Source organism: Talpa europaea (assembly GCF_964194135.1).
Source record: "Talpa europaea genome assembly, chromosome: 14".
In the NCBI taxonomy this organism is placed as follows: domain Eukaryota; kingdom Metazoa; phylum Chordata; class Mammalia; order Eulipotyphla; family Talpidae; genus Talpa; species Talpa europaea.
Window position 1 is genome coordinate 62,888,265 of NC_140082.1, and position 14,905 is coordinate 62,903,169.

General features: G+C 37.2%; 1 protein-coding gene across 3 annotated transcripts in view; it reads right to left on the reverse strand.

Annotated features, from left to right (window-relative positions):
• Window positions 1–420: 420 nt before the first annotated feature.
• The window catches only part of SCCPDH (saccharopine dehydrogenase (putative)), a gene marked incomplete at both ends in the record, with an annotated part of 36,992 nt that continues 22,507 nt past the window's right edge, over window positions 421–14,905 (reverse strand). The window contains 7 exons of one of the 3 annotated variants that reach the window (XM_084254354.1): window positions 421–526; window positions 1,575–1,656; window positions 4,388–4,499; window positions 9,610–9,666; window positions 9,758–9,877; window positions 10,608–10,725; window positions 11,357–11,487. In XM_084254354.1, coding sequence (XP_084110480.1) covers window positions 421–526; window positions 1,575–1,656; window positions 4,388–4,499; window positions 9,610–9,666; window positions 9,758–9,877; window positions 10,608–10,725; window positions 11,357–11,487 — 726 coding nt within the window. The remainder of the gene's footprint in view (window positions 527–1,574; window positions 1,657–4,387; window positions 4,500–9,609; window positions 9,667–9,757; window positions 9,878–10,607; window positions 10,726–11,356; window positions 11,488–14,905) is intronic. The other 2 variants (XM_084254355.1, XM_084254356.1) reach the window with 2 other exon arrangements.

The following is a 14,905-nucleotide window of genomic DNA, read 5'->3' on the forward strand; positions in this document are numbered from 1 at the left end:
GACCCACACAATACATAGACTCATCAGAAAGTAAAATCCCACTCAATATCATGGCAAGGAAAGCAGCAGTAACTGCCTTACAGGAACACCAGCCTGAGTACCTCATCAAGGAATCTGTTAGCAACACAGATAGAGATACCAACCCCACCCTCTATCACCATTATAAAAATTGACCATGGAGTCTTCAATGAAAAAGTCAATCAAATATTAGTTCTCTCTCACAATCAATAAAATCACAAAATCAGCTAAGATTTGAAATTTAGGTAAGCTAATACAATTTCCTGCTTTTAATGTATACATATTTAGATTTGACAATCTTTTCCACCTGTAGTCAAACAGACTTACAGAAGAATTTCAAATATCAAATAAAAAATGCTGTTAATTCAGGCATTTCATAACCAGTTAATTCTTCAAATGAGTTTAGACTTCAGAGCTGCTAATGACACTAAATTCAATGCCACGTTGGCTGAGTCTGTCAATCAACTTTGTTCTGGAGAAAGCCGCTCCCGGTGTGAAGACCCCGCCCCTGAAAGGCAACAACAAAACAGTACACAAAGTCAATCTCCAGCCCCTTGCTCTGCTATCATAATTTGCTACAGGATTAGCTGTCTATCACTGCAGAACTCATGAAAACCTGATTCTTGATTCTATCATGGTCTTACAGGCTTCACTCCTAAAATCAGTCAAATAAGCAAGTAGTTATTACTCAAAGGAAACTAGTGCCACAGCAAAACCCATCTAGATTTGATCAAACAGTGAGATAGTTTCCACAACACTGTTGTTCAAGGGGCACACTGAGGATCAACACAAGCAATCACTGTTGTTTGTAAAGACATTCCTCAGATTCAAGAGGATGAAATAGAGTTGAGTGAAATAAATTTAGGTAATCAATTATTATTAAAGCTTAAACAAGACAAAGTGGCTAAGAAAGTTCTTTAAATGTAATGGATGACATTTATAAAATGCCAAATATTCTCAAAGGCTATGTAAATAACTGAAAAAAATTTAATTAGGTTTCACTTTATATAATTATGTTCATTACTTAATAATAATAGTTCAGGTCATACCTAAATTTATTTATTTCTAAGCCTGCAGGCCTATGCTCATTTGTAAAGCTGGCTTAGTTTTAGTGTAGTGACCAAATGGTCCAGTGAGATAGTCTACTTGCTAATCTTCTAGCTAGGATACCATGACTCAATTCACATTTGGTGTCAGAGTTCCCAGTGACGGCTTGGTTTCATCCAGTACTGATTAAAGGCTCCTGTTAGTACTACCTTAACAAGAGGGACCTTTCTTGAGTAGCTCACTCTGTACTTCCACTATTTTTATAAGGAATCACAGTCAACTTACATAGCTCTCAAACTTTTCTGTCTGATCTCATTTACCTCTGCATTCTTCCCAGAGGCCTGTGAAGAATTGTCTTTCTCATAATTTTAATTTACCTTTATCTCTTGGTCAATGGAAATGGAAGTGTTTATGTGCAGAACCAATGCTTCAAAATCTAATTAAAATAGCTAAAATATAACACAGCTGAAAAAAAAAATCTTTGAATAACAAGAAAAGCAGAGTCTTACCCCTTAGGAAGAGAAGAGGCATCATTTAGAAGGGTCATGGCTGCCTGTACCATGGCTATGGGGGTAGCCACATAGCCAGCCTCTGCAGAAAATAGTTAATTAAGAGAAAGTACTCATGAAGTATGCATTCAACAACATCCGAAACTCAAATGGTAGATTTTATATTTAACTCAATGTTTACAAAATTTTCTGAACATTCTGTTCACTTCTTAACAAAAAAAATAATTAAATATTCAAGACTTGTAGTAAATGCTTTAAATCATTAAATTCATTTAATTCTCCTAAAAATGATATGATGTTAGTATTATTTTCACCCCTATTTTACAGATGAGGAAACTGAGACACAGAGAAGTGAAGTGACTTGTCCAGCTGAGCCACAATGACATTCAGGCAGCAGGCTCAAGGTCACTCCTACACATAAAACGTGCTCCTCCTCCACCACAACTGAACACAAGGGTCCCAGGTCTCCTGTTTCTCCATGAATAACCTTCACTTTAAAAAGACTCAGTATCTTACACAGAAACAACTGAGAAAAGAAGTCCAACTTTAAGAACTTGTTAAATTCAAAACAAGTCTATAAAGAAGTAGACCATTAATATTTTTGTCAAATGATGGTCACTTATCTTAAAAAGTCAGGTGGGAATTTGAAAACAAAGGAAGATGCAAAGATATTTTTACTATGTGGCTTGATTAAAACTGCAAAACAGTGGTTCTGTGCTCTATCAGAATGATGGTCTTTATTAATCTTATACAGTAATTCACAAGAGGGACAGTTTCTGTTCTGTATAGTTCTCTGAAATTTACAGCCAATAGTTCTTGAACTTTTTTGGGTGGCAGAAATTTTTCTTAACATCTATCAAAAGTTGTTTTACCTTCCTTAGAAAAACGAACATGTGCACACACATTTTACAATGTCAGGGTATTTATAGATTCCTAAGTAACACTGAACCACAGCACAGTTTTGATTGATGTTATAATTACTCTGCTCTAGGGCCTCTCCTGGTGGCACAGGCGGTTGAGCACCGCATTGTGAAGCTGTCCGCAGCCTTTGCAGCACCGGTTCAATTCCGGCTGGCCAACAAGGGTCCCACATGGCGCGGCAGACCTCTCCTGTCACGCAGACCTCTCCTGTCACGCCTGCTGCTCCCCTCAGCAGTGTATTTCGTCAGTCTGCCTGTTTTGGTCCCCACTCTGTCTCTGGTGAATCCTCTCACTCCCCGCACCTCTGACCTATACCCCAGTTCTTGTATGCATAAATAAATCTTAAAAAAAATAATTACTCTGCTCTAAAGAGGTCCTTGAATATGAGAAAAAACATAATCACCAACCAGCCCCTTTTCTTAATAATATTAAAAATTGTCATTCAGAATTACTGAATCACACTGAGAAAGAAAACCAGAAGAATTTATTGGATTGTATCCATTATTTATTTATTTATTTATTTATTTATTTATTTATTTATTTATTTATTAAGATTTATTTTTATTTATTTAAACAAGCATTGGGTACAGTCAGAAGCGCGGGACGGTGAGAGAATTCACCAGAGCCAGAGCGGGGAGCAGAACAGGCAGAAGGACGGAAGTGCACTGCTGAGGGGAGCAGCGGGCAGCAGGAGAGGTCTGCGCGCCATGTGGGACACTCCTCCGGTGGCCGGGGAACAGTGGGAATTGAACCGGCGCTGCAGAGGCTACAGGCAGCTTTGTAACCCAGCGCTCAACCGCTGCGCCACTGGGGAGGCCCTGTATCAATAATTTAAATCCTTCCTTTGACAGAATCATTTTAAATTACTACATAGATAATTTGTGTAAATTGATTGCTAATACAACTGGGGTTTAAAAAGAAGACAACTGGGCCTCCCCGGTGGTGCAGCGGTTGAGCGCTGGGTTGCGAAGCTGCCCGCAGCCTCTGCAGCACTGGTTCGATCCTCGGCTGCTCCCCGGCCACTGAAGGAGGGTCCCACATGGGCGCGCAGACCTCTCCTGCCGCCCCCTGCTCCCCTCAGCAGTGCACTTCCGTCCTTCTGCCTGCTCTGCTCCCCGCTCTGGCTCTGGTGAATTCTCTCACCCTCCCGCACTTCTGACTATACCCAGTGCTTGTATGTATGTATGTATCAATCAATCAATCAATCTTTAAATAAATAAATAAATAAATAAAAAGAAGACAAGGGGGCCTCCCCTGGTGGCGCAGTGGTTGAGTGCTGGGTTGCGAGGCTGCCTGCAGCCTTTGCAGTGCCGGTTCAATCCCTGGCTGCCGGGAGGGTCCCACATGGTGCAACAGACCTCTCCTGCTGCACACGCTGCTCCCTTCAGCAGTGTATTTCGTCAGTCTGTTCCCCACTCTGGCTCTGGTGAATCCTCTCACCCTCCTGCACTTCTGACTGTACCCAGTGCTTGTATAAATAAATAAATAAATCTTAAAAAAAAGAAAAATAAAAATAAAAAGAAGACAGGGCCGGGCCTCCCCTGGTGGCGCAGCAGTTGAGCGCTGGGCTGCGAGGCTGCCCGCCGCCTCTGCAGTGCCGGTTCGATCCCTGCCGCCAGCAAGGGTCCATATGGCGCGACAGACCTCTCCTACTGCACCTGCTGATCCCCTCAGCAGTGTATTTCGTCAGTCTGCCTGTTCTGTTCCCCACTCTGGCTCTGGTGAATTCTCTCACCCTCCCGCGCTTCTGACTGTACCCAGTGCTTGTATAAATAAATAAATAAATCTTAAAAATAAAATAAAAAGATGACAGTGTGATGTAAGGCATATAACCATGTAAGACAATGTTAAGACAATGTAAAGCTCTCATTCTTAAGTGATATGTGAAATACCTGGTCCTTTCACCTGAGTACAAATTTTGATATTTGGTTTGCTCTTATCGGCACCAAAACCTTGGTTATATCCTTGACCAAAGAATGTCATTGTAAATGATGAGGCATCCATCTGAGAAGAAGAAAGCAAAGGGCTTTTTTAAATAAAGATGTCATTTCCTCCCTGAATACAATAAAACCTACTTCATGAGACATTTGCAATAGATAAAACACACCTAACAGAATAACCTGTTACCTTTTAAGCATGGGTTGAAAATTTAATTCTTTGAAAAATGCAAGTTTTAATGACTGGTGCGAAGCTGAGAGTAGAAGGCTGTGAGGAAAAGGGATGAGATAAAGATGATTCTTAGGTTGGGGCTTAAGGAAAGACAGCACCATTAAAACAGGCAGTTTCAAAGGAAAAACTGGAGGTAGATTTCAATTTGGAGCGGTGGTGGTAGAATATGATAATCTTGTTTTAGATATCTGATTAAGGTGAGAAAAAAAAATAGCCAGCAAGTAATGGAAAAATGTGGGGCACAGATATATAATCACTCCACTTAGAGATGGAAAAATTGACTAAAAAATTAAATTCTAGAAGACTTATCCAAGTATCTTATACAATTACTAAATTCTGAAATAAAGTAACAGAATTCAGACATGCTCAACCCATTTTTATAAAGTATCAACTAAGGATAAGATACTATATTAGGTTTTGAGACATAAATAAAATACGGCCCCTGTCTTTCTTGAAGGTGAAAGTTTAGTGGAGGATATATACATATAAACAGATCTAGTAACACTATGAGACATAAGTTCAAAAGATGCAGGACTAGTTCAGAATAGGGCATTATTAAATCCACTGAGAGCAGAGGGCAGGGATTTGAAATATGTACACACATACATCCTCAGAGAAGCTTATTACACAGAAAAGTAGGGTAGGTACCAAAAAGGAAAAACATTATTTAATGGCAAGAAGGGATGTGGTAGCATGGTTGGTCACAATCTAACAGGCTAGAACATGAAAGAAGAATGGGGTAATACTAAGACGTCAGAAGTGCAGACTAGTTCAGACACACATTCCAGGACTTGTCTAACCTGTGTGAGATGCATGTGCCACATGATCATAATACTCTTGGACTAGGCAAACCTTTAGCATTAGAACAATTTTCAACAGTTTCTAGGCTGCTACTACCAATTAGTGAGAGTTACCATGAAAAATGAAGCCTATCTACCATTTCAGAATAGATCACAAAGGGCCCGGGATGACGTCACAGCTCCAGAGATAAACTTCCAGACAGTGGTACTCTCTAGGTATAAACCAAAATTGCCCTACCTGACCTGAAACCTTAGTGATTCAGGCTGCACATCAGCCTTACTTGGGAGCCTTTAAAAAGCCCAATGCGTTGTCCACATTCCAGATGAACCAAAACCCACATCTCTGGTGATCAGTTTGGATCTCATCTGAAGTTTAAAACCATTATGCTATGCTTCCAGTCTACTTCAAACCTACTGAATCAAAATGTTGAGATATAGGGTCAGACATGTATATGAAAAAAGCTCCCTGAGTGATTTAAATCCAGGTTAAGAATCACTGCCAAAGTAGTAAGTGAGGGAACATTTTTAAAGAAGGTGATGACAATGTCAGATTTGCGTTTAAGATCTCTTGAACAGGGCCTCCCTGGTGCAGGCGGTTGAGCACAGTGCTTTGAAGCTGTCCGCAGCCTCTGCAGCGCGGGTTTGATCCCGGCTGGCTGCAGAGACACCCACATGGTGCAGCAGACCTCTTCTGTCTCGCCTGCTGCTCCCCTCAGCAGTGTATTTCAGTCAGTCTGCCTGTTCTGTTCCCCGCTTTGTCTCAGGTGAATCCTCTCACTTTCCCGCTCATCTGGCCTATACCCTGTTCTTGTATAAATAAAAATGCAACTCAAAGTAACAATGAAATGCATACTTCGTACTTATTAGAATGACTACTTAAAAAAAAAAAACAGTAAATAACAAGTGTTGGCAAGGATGTGGAAACCTTGGCACCTTTAAAAAACAAACAAACAAACAAACAACTAGCAACAATAAATGTTGGCTAGGATGTGGAGAAAAAGGAATTCCCCTACACTGCTGGTGGGAATATAAGCTGGTCCAACCACTATGGAAAGCTGTGTGGAGGTTCCTCAAACTACTAAAAACGGAGTTACCATATGACCCAGCATTTCTACTCCCAGGAATCGACCCAAAAACATTAATTCAAAAGGATACCTGCACCCCTATGTTTCTTGCAGCACTATTTATAATAGGTAAGATAGGAAAACAACCCAAATGCCCAAAAATAGATGACTGGATCAAGAAGACATGGTATATATACACAATGGAATACTAATCAGAGATCAAAAAAGATAAACTCATGCCATTCACAGAAACATGGAGACAGAAGGGATTATGCTCAGTGAAATAAGCCAGAGGGAAAAAGAAAAATACCAGATGGTTTCACTTACAGGAGGAATATAGGGGAAACAAATAAGGGATCAGGAAAAAATAACAACAACAATAAATAAAAAAAGCAAAACTGACAGGCAACTATAAATCAGAGACATTCTGTACAGGAGGGAAAGAGAGAGGGATCAAAACAGGGGTGGGAAAAAACAATGGACTATGGTAATGGTGCACCACTGAACTGGCATTGGGAATTTTACGGGGACTACACCTAAGAGAAGAAAGCAAACATTGTACAAAAATGAAAAATGATGTAAAATATATAAAACTAAACAAATTATAAAAAAATAAGCCAGTCACAGAAATACAAATATCTTATGATTACAGTGATATGGAGGTAATTTAAAATGGTGGTTGCCAGGGGCTAGGAGGTGAGGGAAAGGAGTTATTATTTTACTGGTAGAGTTTCACATTTTCAAGATATTAAGAATTGTGGAAATGGATGGTGGTGATGGTTGTCTAACAATATGAATGTAGAATCTGATACCATTGAGAACTGAAAAATTGTTAAAATGATAAATCACATGTTATGTGTATTTTAACACAGGAAAGGGAGAGACAAAGGAGAGAAGGGAAGAAAAAGGGGAGAAGAGATGGGAGACGGGAAAAAGAGAGAGAGAAAGAGAGGAAGAGTGTCTGAACCAAAGTAGTTTTGATGAGTTTGGAGAAAAATGTAAAATTATGCCTATGTTTATGACTTGGCAGATGATACTGTCACCAAGTGAGATGAGAAATACAGAATAAGAAGATCTGGGGGTAAATAAATTCATATTCTGACATGTTGAAGTAGCTAAGGATACTCAAGTCAGAATGTCTAATAAATAGTAGTCCTTGTAAATCTGGCGATCTAAGTGTGCCAGTTAAAAACACTTCAGAGATGACATAAGGAGAAACAGCTAGAAGTGGGCCAGGGATGGAGCCCTGGCTATCACCGGCTTTTAAGGAATAAAAAGAAGTGACAACAGAGTAAAGGGGGAAAAGGAACAGAGAGGAACTTGAAGAGCAACCATGGGAAGCAAATATTTCAAGGACAATAATGTCGAAAATAATAAACAAAGCATTTAATGTACTTAGCCTTTATAAGCCAATGCCAACTTTAGCAAGGGAACATGCAGAGTGAAGGAAGAAGAGAGGACTCTTTTTAGGTTGAAAAAAACACTAGCATGTTTACAGCATGAGGAGAAAGAGCCTGTAAAGGCAAGAGGCAGAATTTACAGGAGCGATAAGGAATAATCCGACAACAAAGTCAGGAGGGAATCTAATCAAAAGTAGCAATTGTTGAGTATATAAGACAGATGGTAATTCAATTTATCTACCATAGGAATCCTAGGGATGTGAGTAAGAAGTGGGAGAGGAGGTTAGGGCAGAAGAGAGGAGGCTGAAAAAAAAAAGGAAGCAAAAAATGAAGAGTAAATATATTTGATATCTCTATGAAGTAAAGCAAATAGTTCTAAAACCAAATGGCAAGTCCAATTTGGTCATTTACTTGCTGCAGGACCTTAGGCATATTTTTGTGTCTGTTTCCTCATTTGTAAAATGCAGAAACTACTTACCTCAGAAGGTGTTTGAAAAGATTAAACAATCAAATTTTAGTAAAGAATGGTAAGACTATCTGAAGGCAAAGATAAACAGCTGGGACTACATCAAATTAAAGAGCTTCTGCACAGCAAAAGAGACAATAACCAAAACAAAGAGAAACCCCACCGGCTGGGAGAAAATTTCTGCACCCAACACTAATGATAAAGGACTGATCACAAAAATCTACAAAGAGCTGATGAGACTCAACAACAACAAAGAAAATAATCCAGTCCAAAAATGGGCAGAAGAGCTAAAAAGAAACTTCTCCAAAGAGGAAATACAAATGGCCAACAGGCATATGAAAAAATGTTCAACATCACTTGCAATCAGGGAAATGCAAATCAAAACTACCATGAGATACCATCTCACACCAGTGAGAATGGCACATATTAAAAAAACTAGCAACAACAAATGTTGGGGAGGATGTGGAGAAAAAGGAACTCTCCTGCACTGCTGGTGGGAGTGCAAACTGGTCCAACCACTACGGAAAACTGTGTGGAGATTCCTCAACCTACTAAAGATAGAGCTCCCATATGATCCAGCAATTCCACTCCTAGGTATTTACCCAAAGGACACAGAAACATCAATTCCAAAGAGCACCTGCACCCCTATGTTTATAGCAGCACTATTTACAATAGCTAAGCTTTGGAAACAACCCAAATGCCCAAAAATAGATGACTGGATTAAGAAGATGTGGTACATATATACCATGGAATATTACTCAGCATTCAAAAAAGATAAACTCATGCAATTTGCAGCAACATGGATGGCGCTGGAAGGGATCATGCTCAGTGAAATAAGCCAGAAAGAAAAAGAAAAATACCGGATGGTCTCACTTATAGCAGGAATCTAGAAAACCTAAATAAGGGACCAGGAAAAAGAATAACTATAAGAAAGAAAAAATCAAAATCAACAAACAACTATGAACCAGAGACACACTATGGGGGATGGGGGGCAGGGAAAGGAGGGATTGGGGTCAAAATAAGGGGGTTGCAATTGTATGGGGAATATAAAAATAAAATTAAAAAAATTTTAATTAAAAAAAAAAAAGAATGTAAGATTATCTGAAACATAGTGCCCCATCAAGTGTTAGCTATTATTGTAACTGCACTGAGAGAAGTAAAAGAAAAATAAAAGAAAAATATTATTTCAGAGGCCTAGATACAAAATAGAGTTACCTGTTTTTGTGTTGGACCTTGTTTTGAAAAATAACCAAATGAGAAGAGCCGTGGGAACTAAAGGGGAAAGAAAAAACTCCTTAGTGGTGTCTTTAAACACTCATGAAAAATACTTCTAAAGATCTAGTTTCATAAAAACAATACTTACTTTTATGAGAAGTTGCCTTCCAATGCCAAACCTCACAAAGAATAAAAAGAAAAGCCCTGCAAACATCAGCTTAATTACAGAGGTGATGCCTCCCACAGTTACATAAGCAGCATATTGAACCTAGATGAAGGAGATGAAATCAGAATGTTACTCCCTTTTTTTTTAGATTAATATCAGAAAGTTAGTTAATTAAAATTTACTCTGTAGTCATAAATATCAAACAAAAGGCTTCCACTTTATGAATGTGTTATGTTCTGAAAGCCCATTTACAAAGGAGACATTGGGGGCACATTTTAAAGAAAATTATTAGTCCACAATAATATACCTGAGGTTTAACAGTTATAAATCACAGAATATGATGTAACATAAGATGTAAACACATCTTATCTTTTAACTTAAGATCGCAAGCTGCCTGTTCAAATCTCAGCAATGACAGCAATTATTTCAGAAGAAAAAGGATGGTACTCCAGAAATAGCCAGGAGGAAAAAGAGAGGATTCCCAGACATCTTCACAAGCATTAGAAAGAATATTCCAACAGCTGAAACGCTAAACAGGGACTGTTGGGTGTTTCAGACATTGGGATTTCCTAAGCTGAATTATTAACACTGTGTTACATTAAAAAAGTATTCAGCAAGACAGGTTTGAATTACGGGGAGAAGTTATTGCCACTCATAAAATGCAAGATGCCCTATGTTATTAATTCTGTGTACTTCCAGAAATGGAAACAGTTACTACTTTAGACCTATATTTTCTTTTTTTTCTTTATAAACATAGAAAACCTACATTAGACAGAGAGAGGACCTCTAACAAAGACTGTTCTCCATTAAAACAAAAATCATAAATACTTACAGGTGATTCCTCTGAATTTTCATGTAAGTAACGCTGAGTTCGCTTCACAACAGACACATCTGCTCCCAAAAAAGGAATGGAGTAACTGTTGAGTTCTCTGCAGTAAGAAATTAGCCACCTGCAAGACAGCCCCATGAATATGTTGCATTTTCTCCATTTACAGTGACTGTATATTTAGCTAGTACATTTCTGAATAAAATTTTTAACTTTTCTTGGGTCGGTAACAATAATGAAGATGGCAGATGTGCTCTTAAAATTTATTTGTCTTTTATTCTCTACACCTTTTCTCCAACAAGTGACAAGTAGAAAAGTGTAGTACTCTTCATAACATGAATATTTAACTTATGTAGTCTAGTTATGTTTTACCCCATTGATTTCCTAGACAATGATAGAAAGTACATTCATTTCAATAGCCAAACTGTTTAGAGTTCTCACATAAATGCTATTAACAAATTCATCTACATAAAATCATCACATGAAGATGGTGGTTTCACCACATGAAATTTGATTGACATTTAATTTTGATATTGACAGTAAAATTTACTTTTTCTCAGATTTCAAATGTATAATTATATATGAAGTACTTAAGCTTAGGTGCCAAGTGTATTTCATTGATGTTTGCAAACAATGCTGAACCTACTTTTAAAAAGTCTCCAGGCTTTTATTAGTAGTATATTTTATTAATAATCAGTTCAACAACAATATACTTAGGGTAGATATACTGAAAAATGGATTTTAAGTTAACATACCTTCTTTTCAATTTTGGACCAACGATAGGAACAGGTTTCAGATTTGACTTTTTTCGTAGTTTTTTCAAATTACTCTGGTCTCCAAAGCCATAAACTGCTGACTTCCAGGTACCATCATGAATACACAAACCCTAATAAAATATTTCTAGAGTTAATGAAACATATCTCACATGACAATTATTACAATGTAAAACCAAGTCACTTACAATTGTCACAAAGAGCAGTTCTCTTCTAAGTAAGCAAGGTATACTCCCTACTTAATGATCTTGAGATCGGTTTTCACAAACTTACATCTTCAAAAACCCTAGGCAGCAATAACACATTACCTTTGTCATATTCAATATTTATACTGACATATGCCCTTTCTTTTTCCCTCCTAACATTATCTTAGACTTTTTAATGAGTCACTGAGTTTCACTTCATTTTCAGTCAGCTAACTGACCGCATTCCTTCAAATTAAACTCTCTTGTTATACAACATAGGTATTAATGCCTCACAATTTAAGTTACATTCATATCTCTTATGATATGTTCAAATTTATGCATAGACAGCATACTGTCCCTCTATCCCTTCCCTGTTGTATTCAGTGCCCTACCTGCTTCCAATATCCTGTTTCTAACCCAAAGTTATTAACAGTCTTCCATGAAAGAATTGTTAAAATCATTTTTAAAAAACTTTTTAATTAATTTGATTTATAGTTTTTTTTCTCAATTCTGAAATTTCTTTCTGGTACTGAACTCAACATAGAATGGACTCCATCTTAGATTTTATTCCTACTTTCATCTGTCTACTTCTTTTTCATCTCTTTCATGAGACTCTTAGCCCTCAGTCATTTCCATACTTTCAATATAATTAAACCTTCCACAACCCTTACCTCTAAATCCAATTAAAAATGAGTGGCAAGAAAAAGAGCATAATCTCAGAATGTTTTTAGTATGTATCCTTTTTTCACCTAACTTCTATCACACAAATATTTTAATTATTTATTACATAAATATTTTGAACTTCATTTATAATTTTGATTGTAAACAATTGTTAGGACTTCTTATATGTTATTTACCTTATTTGAATGAACAAAATCATTTAGAATTATTCAAAACCAACTTTATCACAAGACTTTGAAAAAGAAGTATCAGTAAAGCAGATGTGAATATAATTATTAGTAAGTAAAATAAAAGAAACAATAAAATCAACAGCAAAGTCAGGTTTTTATATCATAGTTTTGATGACCATTTTAAGGCAGAGAGACAAACCTAAATTCCATTTTAGTACATATTAATTTTTGCTGTTTTGTTAAAACTGAAACAAAGCTAAAGGTCACAGGGTTCAATTTTTGAAAACTACTCTAAATATGGGCCTCACCAACTTGATCTATTTGTAAACATAAAGATTTCCAAAGACCAGAAAACAGCCTTTTAAAAACTTAAGATTATCTTCTTACACAAATAAGCCACGAAAAAAGCCAAAAATCACTAAAATAAAAATTAATTTCATTGAAAAGTATAACAAAAAGTACACAGAACATAAATCTACAGTTTAGTGAAATTAGGAAGCAAACATACATGTAAGCCAGAAGACTGTGTCCTGCTTTTATGGTAATCAAGAAAAATCCTAGCTTTTCTTAAGTGTTTTACCACCTAAGTTTTCAGTCCTAAACAGTATAGTGAGTTTTGCCTGTTTCTAAACTTTACAGAAATGTAATCACACAGTGTTTATTTTCCTTTGAGTTTTGCTTCCCCCCCCCCCAAATTGTCACATTAAGATTTGTCATAAAGGGCCTCCCCTGGTAGCACAGTGGTTGAGTGCTGGGCTGTGAAGCTGCCAGCAGCCTCTGCAGTGCAGGTTCGATCCCTGGCTGCCGGTGAGGGTCCTACATGGCGCGCAGACCTCTCCTGCTGCGCCCGCTGCCCCCTCAGCAGCGTGTTTCATCAGTCTGCCTATTCTGTTCCCTGCTCTGGTGAATTCTCTCACCTACCCTCGCTTCTGACTGTACCCAGTGCTTGTATAAATAAATCAATCAATCTTAAAAAAAAAAAGTGTCATATATTGCAAGTAATATCTACTCTGCAGCTTTTTTTTAAAGGGTGTCTTGATAAACACTCTCAATTTTAAAAGTATGCAAATTTTCAGTTTTTGTTTATATTTAATGCTTTTTGTCTTTATAAGAAGTCACTTGACCTTGAGTCAGTGAAACAGGTCATCTTCTAAAAGTTGTACAGTTCTGCCGTTTACATTTAGGCCCATAATCCACCTAAAATTTACTTTTATACATACCGCAAAGTATAGTCCAATTTCATTTTTTCTCTACATTGATACCATATTGTCCCATCATCATCTCCTGAAAAGCCCCTTTGTCATATATCAAATATCCTCATATGTATGAACTACTCTCTCTCTATTCTGTTCCACTGGCATATTTATATCTCTCAGCCAATGTAAACACTGACTTCATATAATAAGACTTGGTATCTGAAAGTATCTGTCTACCTTATTCTCCTTCAAGAATGTTTCGATTATTTTGATGCTTTGACTTTCCATATACATTTTTATGTCACCAAAACAAATAAAACCTGTTTGAAATCTTGATAGGAATTACATGAGATTATAAATCAATTAAAGGAAAACTAACATCTTTATAAAACTGAGTCTTCCAATCCATGAATATGGTGAATTCTACCATTTATTTGTGTTCTTCAAGGTCTCGCAATAATGTTTTAAAGTTTTCTTCGTAGCAATCTCACATGTTTTGTTATTCTTAGGTCACTATGTTTTATAAATGGTCTCTTTAAAAAAAATCATTTTCTAAGTTAAACTGGCAATGCAGCTACCTTTTATATTAATTTTATATCCATTAACAATAAAGACTTTAGAGGAAATAAATAAAATACAGAATAGGGCCTCCCTGGTGGTGCAAAGGGTTAAGATGCAACCTACAAAGCTATCTTCAGCCACTGCAGCATGAGTTCAATCCCCGGCTAGAGAGCTGCCCACATGGTGCAACAGACCTCTCCTGTCTTGCATGCTGCCCCCTCAGCAGTGTATATCAGTCAATCTGCCTGTTTTGTTCCCTACTCTGTCTCTGGTGAATCCTCTCACCCCCCACACCTCTGGCCTGTACCCCAGTTCTTGTATGCACAAATAAATAAATCTTTTAAAAAAATAAAATGCAGAATAGAAAATAGGAAAAAAAATCAATGAAATCAAAGGTTGGTTCTTTGAAGAGATTAAACAAATTGACCAATCTTTATCTAGACCAACCAAAAAAAAAAAGAGGGGGGGGAGAGAGAAAAACCACTTAAATTACTAAAAAAGTAAGAGGCTTTATTACCAATCTTACAGAAACAAAAAGGAGTACAAGAGAATACTATTAACAAATGCATGCCAGCAAATTAGATACTTAGATGAAATGGAGAAATTCCTAGAAAGATACTGTAATGGATTTAGTTGTAAATAAATCAATCAATCAATAAATCAACCCTCCCTCCACAATTTATACCCTGAAGTTCTAATTGCTAGTACCCCAGAACATGATCTTATCAGAATAGGTTG